General features: G+C 45.1%; 1 protein-coding gene across 5 annotated transcripts in view; it reads right to left on the bottom strand.

Moving 5' to 3' along the window:
• LOC126183319 (sarcolemmal membrane-associated protein-like) overlaps nucleotides 1-21,997 on the bottom strand; it is a 285,047-nt gene that overhangs the window by 230,994 nt on the left and 32,056 nt on the right. For all 5 annotated transcript variants that reach the window (XR_007536720.1, XM_049925175.1, XM_049925177.1 and 2 more), the window contains exon 2: nucleotides 4,826-4,954. Coding sequence is in view for 4 of the 5 variants with exons in the window: in XM_049925175.1 (XP_049781132.1) it covers nucleotides 4,826-4,954 (129 nt within the window). In the remaining variant the exon portion in view is untranslated. The remainder of the gene's footprint in view (nucleotides 1-4,825; nucleotides 4,955-21,997) is intronic.

Genomic DNA, 21,997 nt, shown 5'->3' with positions numbered 1-21,997 from the left:
TTAGCCGCATTGGAACAAGACTGGTGAGTGTGATTAAAAAGCTGACACTGGTAGCAGCGCATAGGTGTCGGGACATAGGGGCGAACAGAAATAACCTCGTACCCCGCTTTAATGCGCGATGGCAGCTGAACACTATCAAAGGTCAAGAAAAGTGTCCGGGTCGGTACAAGGTCATTGTTGACCTTTTTCATGACCCTATGGGCAGCCGTCACGCCCTGCTCAGCGAGGAAAGACTGAATCTCCTCGTCAGTCAATCCGTCGAGTGATTTAGTATATACCACACCACGAGACGAATTTAAAGTTCGGTGAGCCTCAACCTGGATAGGAAACGTGTACAGGAGTGTGGCCCGAAGCAGTTTTTGTGCCTGAAAGGCGCTCTCAGTTTCTAGTAACAAGGTACCATTACGCAACCTGGTACAAGACTTAACAGTTCCGGCTATGGCATCTACACCCTTCTGGATAACGAAAGGGTTGACTGAGGAAAAATCCTTTCCGTCCTCAGATCGAGAAACTACGAGGAACTGTGGGGCAGGCGGTAGTACTTTTGTCACTGGTGGCTGGTCAAGTTTCGGTTTTTGGGCAGAAGTCGGGAGAGAAGAAGAGAAATCCATTGCGGAGGAATCCCCCATGATTGCCAGCATCTCCGATGGCGCGCTCCTTCCTTGTGGGGACCCTCTCAGAGGGCACTACCACCTTAGGTGAATGTTTACACCTCAGGTCACACCTCCTGAGAAACGGACGGAGGGACCAATCGGCATGGTCGAAAGGTGTCAGCTCAGGCAATAACCCTCCCTGGGCCTGGCCTTTACCAGGGGGTACATGAGTGCCTTACTTGTCTACCCAGGGCTGGGAATTATGCGTTACCCCGTCACCGGCTATGCGTGTGAACGCGTGGGTTGGCCTTCAGGCAGACACAGGGAGGAAGGAAGAAGAGGAAAAAGAAGGGAGAGAGGGAGAGAAAGGACAGACTGTCTCAAACGCTGAGGCAGAGGCCAGAGAAGGCAAGTGAAAGAAGGCAAGTGAAAGAAGGCAAGTGAAAGAAGGCAAGGGAAAGAAGGCAAGTGAAAGAAGGCAAGGGAAAGAAGGCAAGGGAAAGAAGGCAAGGGAAAGAAGGCAAGGGAAAGAAGGCAAGGGAAAGAAGGCAAGGGAAAGAGTAAGTAAGACAGTGAGATGGAGAAGAACAAAGAAAGGAACCAACCAAAGGAAGGAAGAAACCAGAAGAAGTGAAAAAGCAAGATGACCGCAAATATAGGTCGTGGAACCGCCCGTCTCCAGATGCAGGCGCTAACTACCCCCTTGAGGGGGAGGGACTCCCTTTAGTCGCCTCTTACGACAGGCAGGAATACCTCGGGCCTATTCTAACCCCCGGACCCGCAGGGGGGTCGGTCAAAATGGGTTGTGCCTGTAAGTGCAAGGGGCACACACAATGTTTGTGTATGTGAGACCCATCAAAATGCTAAGCTGATGTTTGCTGCTATAAAGGATTCTGGTCTGGATTACAAAGGTGCAATGAAGCTGCCAGTGTGTGACATCAGTTCCTACCAGTGCATGATACACAGGTGTGAAAAGTGTCCTGGCAAGGCAAATCTTGCAGAACACATGAATAACAAACTGTATGGTCAACTCCTTACGGATGATGATGAACTTGTTTCTTATAAACAATGGACACACATGGATAGCACAAGTCTTGAAACAAAGCAAAGTACAGTGGAAGATTTTGTTGAAATGTGTTGTCAAAAAACGGACAAACTGACCACACACAGCTTCACAGCAACAGCACAATCGTTTTGTAAGGATAATTTGAAACAAGATGAAATTATAGTAATACTATACTTTTCTGAAAATTATGCATTTATAGTTCAAGACGCCATCCAAAGATATCATTGGGACAACAGTCAAGCAACTCTCCAACCATTTGCGATTTACTACAGAGGTGAATCAGGTGATGTGTGTGTCATGAACATGTATGTTTTTAGTTACTGTTTAATTCACGATGCCATTGCAGTTCATGCCCACATTCGCACTGTCATGGCATATGTGAAAAACAAGCTGCCTCACATACATTTTGCGAAATACTTCAGTGATGGGGCAGCTAGTCAGTACAAAAACTGTAAAAATCTCAAATTTATGCATGCATTACCACGATTTTCAGACTCGTGCAGAATGGAATTTTTTCGCAGCAAGTCATGGTAAAAATGTATGTGATGGTATTGGTGCTACCATTAAGTGCACGGCATGACAAGCTAGTCTGCAGCACCCTACAAAAGGTCACATTATAACAACTCTTCAATTATTTACATGGGTACAGACTAATATCTCTGGCATACAATCATTCTATTTTTTGAAAGATGAGGTGAAATCAGTCGAAGAGTTGCTAAAAAGCAGACTACAACACATTAAAACTGTTGGAGGCACAAGGAGCCATCATCATTTCTTTCCAGCGGACTGACAATGTGCAGATGAGCAGACTGTCCGGTTATAACTATAGGTTCATGCATAACATGTCTTCACAGTGCGTCTGACTCAGGATTCAGAAGCAAAAGCAGCAACATACGACCAGGTTGCTATGTTATTGCTGTTTATGATAACGAATGGTACTTAGGATGTGTTGCAGAGTGCTGCGAAGCAGAAGGTGATGTATTTGTGAACTCCATGGCACCAGCAGGACCAGCAAGATCATTTCATTGGCCACATTTGGCAGACAGGTGTTTGATTCCTTTTGAACATATTCTTATGACAGTTCCAGTTCCTACCACAGTGTTAGGAAGACAGTACAATTTGCCACTCAATGTACAGAGTACAGTAGCTAAAGTGTGGGAGAACTTCTGTTTGAAGCACAATCGACTGGTTTTTAGCAGTTAAGGTGCAATAAACATTAATGATAGGTTGTGTTAAGATGTCTATATGTTGTTGCTTGGTGATTAAACAGTTGTGGGAGAGGATAAGAAGAAGCAGAACAGTTTGCAATATGTTTTTACAAAATTGTGTTGTGGAACAATGGCCACATCACCAAATACATCTGTCAACTTCCATTGTACACAAATGTCTTGCAGTAACACACTGAAATTGTGAGATATATATCATTATGGTCTACTCATGCAGTGTGTGAAATTTGGCTTGTCCCTTTTGTGCTACCACACTTCGAACACCCATGTTTTTCAGGTAATTTTTCAAATTTTTGTATTTTCGTGTGCATGTAACTCAGTTTTTGTGACTGATATGGGCATGATGAGTTCTGTGTGTGTTTAGGTCACATTAAGCTTACCACAAAAAAATTTATACCCTTTTTGAGTGAATTATATTTGGCATAGAGGGCACCTACAATATGTACCTTTTAACGTATTACATTTTTTTAATCACATTTTGGAATTTTTTATTTTCCCCTCAGAAATACGTTGTTGGTGTTTTGATTCATGGAGCGTGTTCTCTAAATGGATGTTACTGGGTTGTAAAAATTTCACTGGACTGTGTGGAATAGTTCCAAAGTTATTAAAACCTGAAGTTAGGTCTGAAGATAGATTGCCAGATGCGGGTTGCAATTTCCGGGTCACGCCACCTTCTTTCACAAGTCATAATTCTGGAACTAATTAGCAGGGGAAACTAATACTTTGTATATGAGTGTTCCACACATGACAGAACTAGTGTAATGAATTTCAGTCAAATCTGAGACTATGAGCTGGAGCCCCTGGTTGAACTGACATGGAATGACCCAATATTATGTCATAGGTAGCACAATTCTTATAATATCCCCAGTATCCACGAAGGGCTGGGGTCCGCACAGCTGGAAACCAAGTCTCCTGAAGTGCAATGCAGAAGGCAGAGGACATGCTTAAAAGATTTTGTAGGTTAGCCTGGTCAAGCAAAAGAACTGCTATAATTCCACTGCAGAATAATGTTGTTGAAGCACTGTGAGGCCATGAAGGGACCAAGGAGGCAGGTTATGGCCACGGGCCACCTGCTGCCACGGGTTGAGGAGTTATCGCATCAATATACAAACGATCTGGGTTCCATTGTGTGGTGCAAGCTGGGGCCTTAGGGGCCAGCAAAATCTCTGCCTCGGCCACAGGAGTGGAACAGGTGGGATCTAGTGGCATGGGGCCAATGGAATGTACTCCTCCTTGTAGGACACTTTCTTGTCTTTCCTCTCCTTAGATGATTTTGATGATGGTGAGGGCTTCTCTGATTAAGTTTCAGGTAAAGATGATGATCACGAAGCCCTGTGGCCATAAGCCTGTGGCTCCTTCAGCCTGTGGCTGATGTCCAGTTAAACAACAGCAGAAACCTTGGAAGTAAGTGTCCCAACGGATCCCTTCTGCCAAGAGAAGCCACAGGAAGGTGATTCGTCTCCAGCTGGGAGATTAGTACCAATGTCCCTGTTGGGTGCGAAGCTGTCAATCCCAAAGTAGGTGTTGGGGGACTAGGGCATATGTCCAAATGATTTTCTTTGTTTAGAATCACTAATACTATCACCCCTCAAAGCATGTCCTGCTCCTCCCAACTCACCCTGTCTTTAGCTATGTGAACAATATTGGAAAAACCATATTTGTTTCTGATCGTCACATTTCACTCATCACTACAATCAATGAATGGTATATGGTCTTTAAGAAGAATCATATGAACTAATGATGTCAGATTTACAAAGATTGGGACAAAGCCAGATCAAAATTGATGCCAAAATTATATATGTTTTCTTAAAAATTAACATCATACTTATATACATTTAAATTCTACAATTAACTGATTTTGGGACATAAACAGGTCCTAAAGGAAGAAAGAACCTAATTTCTGCTAGAGGTTTGACATACATTATTATACACTGACATACCTGGAATGGATGAGAATTTGGCCTACAGATCAGAACAGCCCGTGCAGCCATTTTAGGAGGAGTCGTTATGATATCCCGGCTATTTGGGTAGGGCCCCACATTTTGCATCCAACCAGTAACTATCACCATCTAAGAGGAAAGAATGAAACACATTGCTTCAAACTGATAACCATTTTAACTTAAAAAGTAAAAATAAATTTAAAACACACACACACACACACACACACACACACACACACACACACACACACACATGGGGTGGGGTGGGGGGGGAAGGGAGGGGGGCGGGCGGGGGGAAGGGAGGGGGGCGGGCGGGGGGAAGGGAGGGGGGCGGGAGGGGGAAGGGAGGGGGGGAGAAGGGAGAAGCACCAGTGGTGTTAGCCTATTTGTTTGATAGGAGTGGTCATTTTTGTTTACATATTGGAGATAAAAATTTCAAGCACTGTAATTTCCATCAACTGCAGTTTTTGGTACCTGATCTGTGAAAGTGGAAGTTGTGAGGGACTGTCCTTTCCCAAAAGGCAAAATGTAGTAATAGAATAAGGAACTTTTAATGATAATAGAGTTTATTAATGACCAAAGCTAATTCACAGTAGTAGTTCTTCATAACTAGTTATGTAGTAACAAGCAGTATTTAGCTTTAATTATTACTAAAAACCACCTCAGCCATGTAATTACAGTTATTGTGCTATGACTGATTTGGTTCTTAGAATGTCCTCAGGTTGCCTGCAGTTAAGCAAAGACTAAACCTACAGCATCTTAACAATAAAATAAGAAACTCACACTAACAGTCTTATACTGAATTCTCACCGAGTTGTGCTAAAATAATAGTATACATGGGCTGGCTTTCGTATGTAATGTTAAAGACCAAATCCAGAAATGATCACCAAGATTGTGCCAACTGCCTGGCGAGCACCTTTTTACTTTATTCTTTGTTTTATTTCTAAATTTATTTATTTATTTATCTATCACGTTCCATTGGACTAAGCAAGGCAAAGCTGCTTTGTCATGGAATGAGTCAGTACATAGTTAATTCTTTCTAATCATCTAATCAGCATCCTGTAATTACTAATACATGAAAAAAAGAGTACAGAAATAAACAACAGATTACCTTTCATCTTAAGGTTTCCATATTCAATTCACTCAATTTTATCAGTTCTCCTTGAAGCCTATTGAAAATGAAACCCACTGAACAGAACACACTTTTCCACATGACACTTGTTTTTTTTCACTGAACGAATGTTGACGTTTCTTCTGAAAGGCTGATTATTGTCAACAACACAGCCCATGATGTAATATACAAGCTGTTAGGGGTACAGGTGCAGATACTGTGATCATTGGTACCTAACTTGTACCCACTTCAGTGTGTTAGTTTTTTTCCTATGCATATAACTAGAGGTCTGCGCGGATGCGGATATCCGCGGTATTATTACTTGGCAAATAAAATCGCGACCGGCACGGATATCCGTGGGTCATCTGCCCAGTATGTAAGTTGCAATGTTAGTTGAAAACTTCAAGTCTGTTGACATTCTTTGTTGTGACTTGGCAAGACAGCCAAGCCACTATGATTGGTAGCCGAAAGACACGCATTAAGCTCACGCAGGCTGGCGTGAGGTCTGGAACAGTTAAGGGAATTGAGTCTAGTAAAAAAGTACGGATCTTCTGTAATACTTAACTTTAATCCATAATTGGTGAACATCGGTCAGACGGTACATGCATCACAAGATAAATAGCAAATGATAATGGCGCCTTGCTAGGTCGTAGCAAATGATGTAGCTGAAGGCTATGCTAACTATCGTCTCGGCAAATGAGAGCGTAATTTGTCAGTGAACCATCTCTAGCAAAGTCGGCTGTACAACTGGAGTGAGTGCTAGGAAGTCTCTCTAGACCTGCCGTGTGGCGGTCTGCAATCACTGATAGTGGCGACACGTGGGTCCGACGTATACTAGCGGACCGCGGCCGATTTAAAGGCTACCACCTAGCAAGTGTGGTGTCTGGCGGTGACACCACATTCTTGGAATCTTGCAGGGCCCAGGTAGAGCAGAGGTGTGTTGTCCTCAGCCCCTGGCTGTACCCAAGAGACCTGCGCCCAATCCATTTCTGCGACCGTGTCTTGTGTGGCCTGTGAAGTGCTTTCTGGGTGGTAAACCCACCTACTGTCTACCAGACAGGTGCCCGTTGCAGTTTTCCGCTGCCTTCAGTTAGCGCTTTGTAGTGACCGAGTGACAACGTGCATCGTAGCAAATATCAGTGACAGTTCTTTCTTCAAATGAACACCATATCGATGGATACAATTTCGTGTAAGGTGAAAAAAGGTGATTTTACATTAGTGAAGGAAAACAAATTGAAATTGCCAATTTGGAAAAAATTCGGATACGTATTTGATGGCAACGAAAAGATAAAAGATATAGTGGCTTGTTTTGCATGTAAAAAGGTATATTCCTATACTGGACACAAAAGTGGGACTTCAAATTTGCTAAAACATTCGTATGAGGCTGGACAAAGTGGCATAATTACTTATTTAAATTACAAGAGAGACGTGAAAGTTCCTGAAGTTCCGCCAAATTTGAAGACAGCTGTGACGGAAAAACTTACCAATCTTGTCAGCAAAGACATTTTACCATTCGAAGTTGCATGTGGATCTGGGTTTCTCGAGACGGCACGGTTTCTTATTGATGTGGGGGCTAAGTACGGTGCAGTGAGTGCTAAGGAACTGCTACCTCATCCAACCACCATATCCGGAAATTTGAAGGAAATGACCGATCTACATCTACATCTACATCACTACTCTGCAATAAACACTTAAGTGCTTGGCAGAGGGTTCATCGAACCACAATCTTACTATCTCTCTACCATTCCCCTCCTGAACAGCGCGCGGGAAAAATGAACACCTAAACCTTTCTGTTCGAGCTCTGATTTCTCTTATTTTATTTTGATGATCATTCCTACCTATGTAGGTTGGGCTCAACAAAATATTTTCGCATTCGGAAGACGAAGTTGGTAACTGAAATTTCGTAAATAGATCTCGCCGCGACGAAAAATGTCTTCGCTTTAATGACTTCCATCCCTACTCGCGTATCGTATCTGCTACAATCTCTCCCCTATTACGTGATAATACAAAACGAGCTGCCCTTTTTTGCACCCTTTCGATGTCCTCCGTCAATCCCACCTGGTAAGGATCCCACACCGCGCAGCAATATTCTAACAGAGGACGAACGAGTGTAGTGTAAGCTGTCTCTTTAGTGGATTTGTTGCATCTTCTAAGTGTCCTGCCAATGAAACGCAACCTTTAGCTCGCCTTCCCCACAATATTATCTATGTGGTCTTTCCAACTGAAGTTGTTCGTAATTTTAACACCCAGGTACTTAGTTGAATTGACAGCCTTGAGAATTGTACTATTTATCGATTAATCGAATTCCAACGGATTACTTTTGGAACTCATGTGGATCACCTCACACTTTTCATTATTTAGCATCAACTGCCACCTGCCACACCATACAGCAATCTTTTCTAAATCGCTTTGCAACTGATACTGGTCTTCAGATGACCTTACTAGATGGTAAATTACAGCATCATCTGCGAACAACCTAAGAGAACTGCTCAGATTGTCACCCAGGTCATTTATATAGATCAGGAACAGCAGAGGTCCCAGGACGCTTCCCTGGGAAACACCTGATATCACTTCAATTTTACTCGATTTGCCGTCTTACTACGAACTGCGACCTTCCTGACAGGAAATCACGAATCCAGTCGCACAACTGAGATGATACCCCACAGGCCCGCAGCTTGATTAGAAGTCGCTTGTGAGGAATGGTGTCAAAAGCTTTCCGGAAATCTAGAAATACGGAATCAACTTGAGATCCCCTGTCGATAGTGGCCATTACTTCGTGCGAATAAAGAGCTAGCTGCATTGCAGAAGAACGATGTTTTCTGAAACCACGCTGATTACGTATCTATAGATCGTTCCCTTTGAGGTGATTCATAATGTTTGAATAAAATATATGCTCCAAAACCCTACTGCAAACCGACGTCAATGATATAGGTCTGTAGTTCGATGGACTATTTCTACTACCCTTCTTAAACACTGGTGCAACCTGCGCAATTTTCCAATCTGTAGGTACAGATCTATCGGTGAGCGAGCGTTTTTTTTTTTTTTTTTTTTTTTTTTTTTTTTTTTTTTTTTTTTTTGGGGGGGCGCAAAACTGCTATGGTCATTAGCGCCCGGTCCGTGACTTAGGAAACAGTAAAAAACCGAAAATGGAAATCAGCAGCAATGGGAACGAAAGTCATAAAATTGGAGAAACTAAAAGCAGAACGAAGGCTTAAAAATCCTCTACAGAAAGGGGTTGGTTGTCCCCAAAAAAAGCTTCAAATGACTGACGTCATTTCACTGGCACTAATAAATTCGAGAACGTGATCGGCTGAGCGTGTGTCATCTGCTAAAATCGACGATATATCAGGCGACAGTTGTAGACGGGAGAGTAACGGATTAAAATAGGGGCACTCAATTAAAAGGTGTCTTACCGTCCACAGCTGAGAGCAGTGGGGACAGAGTGGGGGAGGATCGCCGCTTAAAAGATGTCGATGGCTAAAAAGACAGTGCCCTATCCGGAGTCTAGTTAAAATTACCTCCTCCCGACGACGCGGTTGGGAGGAAGAGGTCCAAGCACAAGGAAGAGCTTTCACGTCCCGCAATTTATTATTGGGAAGTGTCAACCAATGTGCGTGCCATAAAAGAGTAACACGACGACATAAAACACTCCGTAGATCGGCGACGGGAATTGATTGAATAGCTGGCCGGAGAAGAGAGACTGCAGCCTTGGCCGCAATATCAGCCGCCTCATTTCCACAGATACCAACGTGTCCCGGGAGCCAGAGGAATGCCACCGAGACGCCCCCCAAGTGGAGCAAGCGCAGACAGTCCTGAATCCGGTGGACCAGAGGGTGCACAGGGTAAAGAGCTTTGAGACTGAGGAGAGAGCTGAGAGAATCAGAGCAGATAACGTACTGTATCTGCTGATGGCGGCGGATGTAGTGGACAGCCTGGAGAACAGCGTAAAGCTCCGCAGTATAGACCGAACACTGGTCGGGAAGCCGAAAGTGATTTGGGGTGTCGCCAACAACATAGGCACTCCCTACACCTAACGATGTTTTCGAGCCATCGGTGTAAATAAATGTGGCTTCCTTCATTTGTGCACATAGAGCAGCAAATGCCTGACGATAAACAAGTGAAGGGGTACCATCCTTGGGAAATCGACAAAGGTCACGGAGCAGGCAGATCCGGGGACGGAGCCAAGGCGGTGCTGTACCCCAAGTTGTCAAGAAGGTTTTAGGAAAGCGGAAGGAAAGAGAATGGAGCAGTTGACAGAAGCGGACTCCCGCTGGTAGTAGGGAGGAGGGGCGGCCTGCATACCCTACATCCAAGGAGGCGTCGAAAAAAATGTCATGGGCTGGATTAGCAGGCATGGAAGACAGATGGCTAGCATAACGACCCAGAAGGACTGCTCGCCGATTGGACAGCGGAGGTTCAGCAGTCTCAGCATAAAGGCTTTCCACAGGGCTGGTGTAAAAAGCTCCAGACACTAAACGTAATCCACTGTGGTGGTTAGAGTCGAGACGCCGAAGAATAGACGGCCGAGCAGAGGAGTAGACTATGCTTCCATAGTCCAATTTCGAGCGCACTAAGGCGCGATAGAGGCGGAGAAGGACCACTCGGTCCGCTCCCCAGGGGGTACCATTCAGGACACGGAGGGTGTTGAGGGATCGTAGACAGTGAGCCGAAAGATGCGAAATGTGGGAGGACCAGCACAGTTTTCTGTCAAACATAAGACCCAAGAATTTAGCGACGTCTGAAAACGGAAGGTTGACAGGTCCTAGATGTAAGGAGGGTGGAAGAAACTCCTTACGTCGCCAAAAATTAACACAAACGGTCTTACTGAGAGAAAAACGGAAGCCGGTTTCGATGCTCCAAGAGTGGAGGCGATCGAGACATCCTTGAAGACGTCGTTCAAGAAGGCTTATGGCAATGGCAAACAGTACAACACTCAGCACGGAGCCCTGGGGTACCCCGTTTTCTTGGGAGAAAGTACGGGAGAGAGTAGTGTTCACCCGCACCCTAAATGTGCGCTCTGCCATAAATTCGCGAAGAAAAATGGGCAGCCGACCTCGAAAGCCCCAAGAGAACAGTGTGCGGAGGATGCCTGTCCTCTAACAGGTATCGTATGCTCTCTCCAGATCAAAAAATATTGCTACTGTTTGGCGTTTCCGGAGAAAATTGTTCACGATATAAGTGGAGAGAGCAACAAGATGGTCAACTGCAGAACAATGCTTTCGGAATCCGCATTGGGCAGGTGTTAAAAGACTGCGGGATTCCAGCCACCAAGCTAAACGGTAATTCACCATACGCTCCAAAACCTTACAGACACTACTCGTGAGAGAAATGGGGCGATAGCTAGAGGGGAGATGTCTGTCCTTTCCAGGTTTCAGAATAGGGATGACGACAGCTTCCCGCCATCGTCTGGGAAAAGTACTGTCGGTCCAAATTCGATTATAAAGGCAAAGGAGGTAACGCAGACTATGGGTTGATAAATGCAGCAACATTTGGACGTGGATACCATCCGGTCCTGGGGCAGAGGAGCGAGAAGAAGAGAGTGCATGTTGGAGTTCCCGCGTGGAGAAAACAGTATTGTAGCTTTCGCAATTTGGAGAGGAGAAAGCAAGAGGTCGCACTTCCGCTGCACGTTTCTTCGGGAGAAACGCTGGCGGGTAATTGGAAGAGCTCGAAATCTCAGCAAAGTGCTGACCCAATGAGTTAGAAATTGCGACGGGGTCCACTAATGTATCATGCGCGACAGTGAGCCCAGAGACTGGGGAGAAACTAGGCGCGCCTGAGAACCGTCGAAGCCGACTCCAAACTTCCGAGGAGGGAGTGAAGGTGTTAAATGAGCTAATAAAGAATTTCCAGCTTGCCTTCTTGCTATTGCGGATGACACGACGGCATCGCGCACGGAACTGCTTATAGCGGATACAGTTGGCCAAGGTAGGATGGTGGCGGAAAACGCGAAGAGCACGTCGCCGCTCACGTATTGCGTCACGGCATGCCTCGTTCCACCAAGGAACTGGGGGGTGCTGGGGCAATTCGGAGGTGCGTGGTATTGAACGTTCCGCAGCTGTAAGAATAACGTCGGTAATATGTGTGACCTCATCATCGACGCTGGGAAAGTGACGGTCATCGAATGTCGCTAGAGACGAAAAAAGTGTCCAATCGGCTTGGGCAAACGTCCAGCGTCGCGGGCGCATACATGGCAGTTGAGGCTGCAGTCTGAGGACACATGGAAAGTGGTCACTCGAGTGTGTGTCATCAAGGGCGAACCATTCGAAGCGCCGAGCTAGCGGAACAGTACCGACTGCAAGATCCAAATGAGAGAAATTTGTCGTGGAGGCAGACAAAAATGTAGGGACCCCAGTGTTGAGGCAAACTAGATCCACTTGGTGGAAGACGTCTAGCAATAGTGAGCCACGTGGACAAGGATGTGGAGATCCCCAAAGCGGGTGGTGGGCATTGAAGTCCCCAACCAGTAAATAGGGGGGTGGAAGCTGACCAAGAAGATGAAGGAGATCAGCTCGTGCCATTGGTGTGGACGATGGAATGTATACAGTACAAAGAGAGAACGTGTATCCAGAAAGGGAAAGACGGACGGCGACAGCTTGGAAGGAAGTGTTTAAGTGAATTGGGTGATAATGGAGAGTATCATGGAGAAGAATCATGAGTCCTCCATGGGCTGGAGTGCCTTCAACCGAGGGGAGATCATATCGGACGGACAGAAAATGAGGGAGAACAAAGCAGTCATGGGGACGCAGCTTTGTTTCCTGAAGACAGAAGATGTCCGGCGAGTAGGATCGTAAGAGGATCGACAATTCACCCCGATTGGCTCGAATGCCGCGGATATTCCAGTGGATAATGGACATAGGGTGAACAGAAAATGGAGGAATGTGACCAAGGTTGCTGTCAACTCAACGACTGCTCAGAGCTTGCGACCGACAGCACGGAAAGGCATTCAGCCGAAGGCAGAAGATCCTGATCCATAGGTTGTTCAGGAGCAGCTCCTGCCACCAGCGATCGACCGGTTGATCGGCCGCCAGCAGTGCGCCTCGGTGACACAGAAGACGGCCAAGGGCGATTTCCGCCAGGTGGTGCTGTAGATGGGACACGCCTTGGCGGAGAAGGAGATGAACTGGGTTTCTTTGTAGCCTTCTTGGAATTATGATGTTTAGATGAAGGAGTAACCGATGGTTGTGAAGTTGGGGTACATAAAAAATCTTCACGAGTATGCTCTTTTTTCGAAGTCTTGGTGTCTGACTTTTGGGCTCGAGATTTAGCAGAACCCGATGAAGGGTGAGCCATAGAGTGGGCAGGCAAAAGTGGGGAGGTTGAACGGGCGATCTTTGCGCTGGCCGATCTGACGACCGTGGCACTAAAGATGAGGTCGCAAGTCTGCATGGCCGCCTCCTTTGTTGGCCGAGGAGAAGCAAGGACAGTTCTGTATTTTCCTGTCCGAGGCACGGTGGGCTGTCGACTGGCGAATAATTTTCGAGCAGCAAAGGTCGACACCTTTTCCTTCACTCTGATTTCCTGGATGAGCTTTTCATCCTTAAAAACGGGGCAATCTCGAGAGGAAGCAGCGTAGTCACCCATACAGTTGATGCAGTGAGGGGATGGAGGTGGACAAGCACCCTCATGGGCATCCTTGCCACACGTAACACATTTGGCCGGATTGGAACAGGACTGGCTGGTGTGATTGAACCGCTGACACTGATACCAACGCGTAGGGTTTGGGACGTAAGGGCGAACGGAAATTATCTCATAACCTGCTTTGATTTTCGATGGAAGTTGAACTTTGTCAAATGTCAAGAAGACAGTGCGGGTTGGAATGATGTTCGTGTCAACCCTTTTCATAACTCTATGAAAAGCCGTTACGCCCTGGTCAGACAGGTAGTGCTGAATTTCTTCGTCAGACAATTCATCGAGGGAGCGTGTATAAACGACTCCACGTGAGGAATTTAAAGTGCGGTGCGCTTCAACACGGACAGGGAAGGTGTGGAGCAGTGAAGTACGCAGCAATTTTTGTGCCTGGAGGGCACTGACTATTTCTAACCACAAGGTGCCATTCCGTAATCTGGAACAAGACTTTACAGGACCTGCAATTGCGTCGACACCTTTCTGAATAATGAAAGGGTTGACCGTGGAGAAGTCATGACCTTCGTCAGACCGAGAAACAACAAGGAACTGTGGCAACGATGGAAGAACCGTCTGTGGCTGAGACTCAGTATACTTATGCTTGTGAGCAGACATAGTGGAAGGTGAGGAAACCATTGCAGAAGAATCCCCTACGATTACCGGCGTCTCCGATGGCGCGCTCCTCCCTTGTGGGGGCCCTCTCTGAGGGCACTCCCGCCTTAGGTGATTGTTCACACCTCAGGTCACACCTCCCGACAAACGGACGGAGGGACCAATAGGCACTTTCGGAAGGTATCAGCTCGGGTAATCACCCCTCCCTGGGCCTGGCCGTTACCAGGGGGTACGTACGTGTCCTACCTGCCTACCCGGGGCAGGGAATTACACGTTACTCCGTCACCGGCTATGCACAAAATGCGTAGGTGGGCCTTCAGACACGCACAGGGAGGAAGAAAGAGAAAGGGAAAAACAAAGAAAGGGACAGGAAAGAAGAGAGGTCTCAAACGCCGTAGCGGAGAAAAGGGTAAAGAGAAGAGGTAAGGAAAAGAGAAGGACAAAGGAAGGAAGAAGCCATACAAGCAAAGAAGGCGAAGAATGCGTTACATTTTCGAGCGTCCGTCTCCGGACGTAGGCACAAACCATACTCCCAGATGGGGAGAAAGGGAAGGAATGAGCCAGAGGTGAGGGGAGGGGGGCGAAGATGGGGGATAGGGAAGGATGCAGAAAGGGCAGGTATGCAGCCCGGAAAGGAAGGAGGGCCACATTAGCTCGGGTCCAGTGCTCGCTACGCACATATCCACAAAAGAGTTGTGGACCCCCTGGGGGGAAATAAGGGATTGAGCAACTACGTACTCACTTAGTGGGATGTGGGAAACCGCCTAAAACCACATTCAGACTGGCTGGCACACCGACACATCATTGTTAATCCGCCACTTAGTAGTGGGCCCATTCATCTCAAAATCTGGACAGAACAGGAAAAAAGTGTGCATTCCAACTTTAGTCCCGCGAAATCTTGTATAGATTGCACTGGTGCATGCTTACCCTATGCTGTGGTGTCATTCATGTTGACATGATACGTGCTGTGACATTTGATGGTGAAGAGTGAATCTAACGATGACATTTTTCAGATACTGTTTGTGTGGCCTGTTTAACACATGACAGTGATACTGCCTAGTTTTCAGGGTAAAATAAGATGGGTAGCACTCCAGAAGTCATATTTATGAGACTGTTAATTGACGTAATGACGTATGTTGACTTACAGTTAACAACTACTGATATTATCCTAAATTGTCAGCTACAAAATTTCCTCTGCATGGCTACACTGCTGTAAATGGCTCTCCTACTACCTGAATAGCACAGTAACGAGTTCAAATGACTGTGTGCATATATTTGCAGTTTTTTGTGGAAAGTTGTTTCTCTACGTGCGGCAGTGCTACACGGTATAAAAGGGTCACCCATTATTGCAATTGTCTCATACTATTATGTGCACAAGAAAGTGTCATATGGTTTTCTGTCGAATTCTTGGGGAGCTGTTCGGAATTATGATCATAACAGTTTTTCACAAATTGGCAATTTTTTATACAAGATTAAAATTTCCTCAAGTAATAATTTTTTCTGGGAAATGATGCAAAACTATTCAAATTTTGTGCAGAGAACTCTAGAACTACAACTTATCTATCAAGAATTCCAAAACAAAAAATCTATATTTCTCGAAAGTCGGGTGCCAACATCACAGAACTCTCAGTATTCTGCAATAAAGCATGATGCCGACATCAGCCCAAATACTTTTTATGCACGCATGTATCATAGTCAAAGCTGCTTCATTACCGATTGACTGATTAGTTGAGGGGGGTTACGAGACTGAACGGTGAGGTCATCAGTCCCGCGATTCCAAAGTTACACACGGAAGAGAGAGGGTTCGCTAAAAGTGGAGAGGAGTCAAACTATAAAACAAGGAAGTTAAAACACACACAGTAAAAGGTATGAAAGAATATCTCAAATCTAACTGGGAAAACAGAGGGATAAAAGAAAGATCTTTGCAAGAGGGAGTGGTCATGGGTCCAAAACTGAGGAAACATGGAGAGAGGCCATAACCACAACCACCCTGCCCCTGCTTCCGAAGTAAAGCAAAACCTTATATATGAAACAAAGAACCACTTACATGGAGAAAACTGAGGACCAGTTCAACCATCCGTGAATCGTCTGTCAATACTAAATTCAAGGAATCTGGAAGAATATACGTAGTACGAAGAGCCAAAAGAAGGGGACATTTGAGCAATATGTGGGATAACATCAGTGTGGCTTAACAACCACATTGTGGAGTTGGTTCATTATGCAAGAGGAAGCAACAAGTGAGCCTGGTATGACCACTGCATAGACGGCATAAGACAGTAGACTCCTTCCGAGAGGAGCGGAAGGAAGAGCGACAAACTGCAATTGACTCCTTGATTGTGTGGAGTTTATTACTGTGAGCAGTAGTGCACCAGATGTCATTCCACTTTTGGGCAAAGAGAGGATTGGGTTGTCTGGGGAAGAGACCAAACGGCAAGGTCATCAGTCTCATCAGATTAGAGAAGGACAGGGAAGAAAGTCGGCCGAGCCCTTTCAAAGGAAACATTCCGGCATTTGCCTGGAGCGATGTAGGGAAATCACGGAAAACCTAAATCAGGATGGCCAGACACGGGATTGAACCGTCGTCCTCCCGAATGCGAATCCAGTGTGCTAACCAATGCACCACCTCGCTTGGTGGTCAAAGAGAGATCTGATATAGATCCGCATATCCCCAGCTGGAATCATGAAAGGGAATGAGCTGGAATCATGAAAGGGAATGGGGGGGAGGGAGGAGGGCAGGGTAAATATCTGCTGCTTTAACCAAACTGTCAGCCAGTCTACTCCCTGCGATGCCCACATGACTTGGGACTCAGATAAAGACAACTGAGCAGGCAATGTGGCCAGGATTGTTCGATAGCCTGCAGGTTGCCCAAAAGTTGGTACATATTAAAACACTGTGGAGGGAGGCCTGAGAAACAAAATTTAGGGCCAGGAGCTCTGCTGTGAACACAAAATGGCTCTGAGCACTATGGGACTTAACTGCTGTGGTCATCAGTCCCATAGAACTTAGAACTACTTAAACCTAACTAACCTAAGGACATCACACACATCCATGCCCGAGGCAGGACTCGAACCTGCGACCGTAGCGGTCGCGCCGTTCCAGACTGTAGCGCCTAGAACCGCTCGGCCACTCTGGCCGGCTGCTGTAAACACACTACATGATCCCAGCAATAAATGGTGTTCTAAGCCAGTAGGAGATGTGAAAGGATATCCCGCTTTGTCTATCATCTTAGAACCATCAGTGTAGAAGATGGGGGCACCCTGGACCTCTTCTAGGATGGCCCATACAAGATGGCGGAAAAACCATAGGGGCAACACAGACCTTATGACCCTGGAATAGGTCGGTCCTAATCCATGGTCTAGGCACCATCCACGAGGGTAGGGAGGGGGTGTGAGGTGGGAGGCCATTAACAACTGGTTAGCTATCTGAAAATGCACAGGAAACTCAGAATAAAGATACCTGGCGATACTGAAAAGATTTTACACATAAATATTCCTGTGAGAAAACAATGCAGGTCGTATTCCATCAGCTTCTGGCGTCTTCACATCCATTCATTCAAGAGTCCAGATAATAACAACTGAAGAACATAGACAGGTGCCACCTAAGGTAAGAGATCTGCTTTTTGTACCATCTGCCACTGAACACCAACAGTGACCTTTCTGAAAGCAACAATGATGCAAGCTACGAATGTGACTGATTTGCGATTGAAAAATGTAAAATATCGAATAAAACATTTGAACGTGGTAATTTTGAGTTTTAATTCATTATCAGCGACTTCACAATACTTAATACTAGAAGTTTTATTCGAATCCGCGAAATTTATAATTTTTGATCCGCCATTTTGAATTTTGTAATTCCATCATTGGATTCCTAATCAGCGAACCAAAGATTCTAAAAATAACACAGTTTTGTAGGATTTTGTACCTTTTTTTTTATTATATCCAGATTTTGAAATGAGTTGACCCACTGTGCGCCAGGGGGATTCGATCCGGGGTTGATGTACCTCCCAGCCCCAGAAGCCGTAGTGTTAACACGCGCAGCTACCTGGATAGGTACAACAAATATCTTGTGGCAATAACTGTCTGCTGCCGCAACTGTGCACGGTCATTCTTCCTGTTCGGGTTTGTCAATAAACAGAGCTCCTCACACTCATTACTTTCAGTATTACAATGAGATAGTTTCTAGTATCACGTAGGAGTTGTATGGCGTAACTGGGGGCCACATCCTCGGTATGTTGGAATGCAGTCGTCCAATCACTAGTATTAAAAAAACTGCTGGCTCCTCAGAGGTAACAGTGAAAAACATAGGGAAGGAGAGAGAAAGATAATATCGCTTTGTACTCGCCAAAAAGCAGGAAGACAAACTACTAGGGACCAAGACCAAGCAATTTCAGATGCCAGTGTCGACAATTCATTCCTGGTAGCTGCCAGGATCTGCCAGTGAGCGCAATTACCACCTGCCAACATATTCGTGCTGATGGTGTCCATCACCAGAAGTCTGCAAGAAAACAAGTCATTACATCTCGCAATCGAGCGGCTGGCACTGTGCTCTGTCGCCAGAACCTCCCAGCTGGCAAAGACTTTGTCAATTTGGTAGTATAGTCTGACAAAAACGCTTTTGGTTCGAACTAGGATGGCAGAATGTCTTCATGGAAAACGTGTAACAATTCCTACTCTCTGTGTCATATCGTTGTCACAACAAAAGAATGGCTGTTTGGGGTTACGTGATTGAAGGTGGAACAACAGAAGTGATTGAAATTTCATCCAAGACCACACACCAAGCTTGGAAGAATGTAGGCTGTCAACTTTTTGATCTCTATTCAGAAATAGAGATGAATATCATCCAGCTCTAACACAATAACAGTACCGCGCACACGTGGAAAGTCGGGTGAATAGACTCCCAGAAATAATGGCATTGGAATAGGGTTGCAAAGTCTCCACATATAAATGGAATCGACGATCTTTGGGTATCCACAGTTCAAGACTGAACTTCATAGGGAACGTACCTCAATGTTAGGTGCATGATGGCCTTTGAGAGGTACAGCGTCACGGAAGAGGAAAGACTATTGAATGTACAAACTGTGTATCCGAGGCCGATTTGTACGCCACATGGAATACATCACTTCAGGAATAATTGAGAGCACGAGAGACAGTCAGCTGCGCTTGTTCACGTCGGCGCTGAGGGCGTCTGTCACCTGAGTTTGACCATTCTCAGTTCTTTCCGAAGAGTTTCAGAATGGTGAAGACAGCTAGGCTTACTTGTTAGCTCCCAACAAAGCTGTCAATTTGCAGCATCTTTCTGCAGACTGATGACCTTGTGGAACGAACAGCAGGGTCGCCAAGCGGAGCACACACCTCACTGCGCATTGTTCCGCTGTGTGCGCATTGTGAAGACAGAGATTTGAAAGTTACACGCTTTTCAAATATATTTTACATCTAAATGGTAGATTGCCGGGCCTGGGTTCCTTATCAAAAGTTTATCTACTATGTTAACTCTACAACCCGTAGAATCCTGTAATACGAATTCCGAAACGTCCTGTACATTAAGATAGGGAATCAAAACCAGACACTTGCCTTCCACTGCCAAAGGCAATGGTCTGGATTCGAATGTCTGTAACGCACACAGTTTCTGTATCTGGAAATTTTAAGACAATAAGGGAACAGGGCTGGTACAAAATGTGCAGTACCGAACTCTCAAGGAATTAGTTATGGAAGAAAGGGTAATGTTGCCATTCAGAAATGCAGTTACAAACTAATCATTGAGATGGGCACAATAAAAAAAAGCAGATTCAACTGCATAAAGCCTTCAGAATTTTCTCTACGAAAATTCTTCATTTGACATTATATCTAGCTTAAGAAACGATCACGTTGGTAATGGAGGAAAATGGTGGATAGGAGTAAAAATTGTAGAATGTGCAGTACACAGGTTGAAACGGACGAAGGTTCCAGCAGTAATGCAGGAATGAAAATACTTGAAGAAGACAGTAACATAGAGAGCTGCATCAAACCCATTTTCGGACTGAGGACCACAACAATAACATGTAACAAGTAACTTTTTATTACAATAAACTGACATTACAGATTCAAATTTCTAACCTTCTACAAATGCGCCCAAATTAAATTTCTTGTATGTGTAAAAGTAAGCACTTCTTCATTTAATACACTTAAAAAAAGTCTGAATAATACTCAGTTTCCGAATACCTGTCCACCAGATATCCAAGTTATCACGGCTTTAATTTATGCGATGTACGTTGTGTTCTGATTATGTTATAGTGTCTGAAAGTGGCACATTACGAGCTGTAATTTGCTCTTGCCAGCACGATGATATATATCTAGACACTCTACAATGACAAAAATTTGTGCAAGACAACTTTTGAAACTTTAAAGCCTGAAGCACTAGAACTATGTTTGCCAGCTGGGGCAAATGGTGTGGAGAGGGGGGTTGGTGGTGGGGAATTGCCACACAGGCTTGTACTGACTAGAGCAATGAATGTCAGAGGTTCCCTTGTTGATTTGCAGCTGGCCGTATATCTGGTGTTGTGAAAGAACTGGTGTCTCTGTTACCTACTACACTCCGGAGGTATGTCCCGCACTAATGAACACAGGTGGATCGGGGATGGGAGGGGGCAAACTATCATTGTTCGCGGGCTCCTTCCCCCCCCCCCCCCCCCCATGCTGGCGGCAGCAGCAGCAACACACAGCCACCAGTGCCAAAAAAGGCCAGGTCCTCATAATTCATCCTAAAAATGGTGTACTTTATTAGAGTTTTCCAACAGCACTAAATCTGGTTATTGGCGACCAAAAGCATTATACACAGTTTATTATTTGATAATATACAACAGCTTCAAAGTATTGGACATTTTTAACCCCCCCCCCTTTTCCGGAATCCATCCTGGATCCGCCTCTGTTAGTGAAAGACATGACGTTCCAGATTTTAGAAGGTGACTGAGGACATGCACAGAATAACAAACAACAATGACATAAATTTGTAGTAATATTAAGCAATTTATGTTGTTTGCAGTTTGGAACAGTGACTGAGTAAGTCTGTATGACCAAACAATAACTGTGCAGGACGTGTTAAAGATGGAGGTGGGCCAAGTTTCGAGAGACGAAGGATGGGGAAAGCCTTTGAAAAGGAACCATCTACGAATTCCACTGAACTAATTTTAGCAAAACAAAGAAAAACCTACATCTTGATGTGTCGCATTTCTCAGTAAGGCGTGTAAAACAAGCTGTGCCTTTCGTTGAGATGACTCAAAGGTTATTGACAGAGGTGCATTTTCGAAATGAGAGTTACTGGAAGTCCAGTCCACCACCATCCCACTTTTTTTTTCCTTCCCCAGAGAGAACAATTGGAACTTTGAAATGTTCTAATAGTGTTACACTTTTATTTCACACTCAGTACAGGAATAGTTCCAGCCGTTTCCCTCCCAAGTACAAGAAGACACAAATCTGCCCTCATCGTCAAGCTCACTTTATCAGATTGAGTTACACAGAGCTACTATAAATGATTCATTCACATTCAAAGCTCTATATTTTCCAAACTATTACATAACAAATATTATTGATGCTCGAATGGAATGGTAAACACCCCAAGTTCGCATGTTGCACTCAAATGTTCTGTAATTGCCCCTCTGGTCACAAAAAACACGTCCAGGCGGTAGTCAGGTTCATTCCATACCTTGTGTAGGAACATTCTGTGAACAGTCACCATAGTGGCGTTAACGCGTTCTTCGAGTTGTTCTAGATTTCCTGGCAGTGGGAGGACGCGAAAAGGATCCTTAATGTACGTCCAATAGCAAATGTAAAATTATGATAGGTCACGC

This window comes from Schistocerca cancellata, chromosome 4, assembly GCF_023864275.1.
Source record: "Schistocerca cancellata isolate TAMUIC-IGC-003103 chromosome 4, iqSchCanc2.1, whole genome shotgun sequence".
Taxonomy (NCBI): domain Eukaryota; kingdom Metazoa; phylum Arthropoda; class Insecta; order Orthoptera; family Acrididae; genus Schistocerca; species Schistocerca cancellata.
Note: the sequence above shows the minus strand (reverse complement) of the source record. Positions and strands in the feature narration are given on the sequence as shown.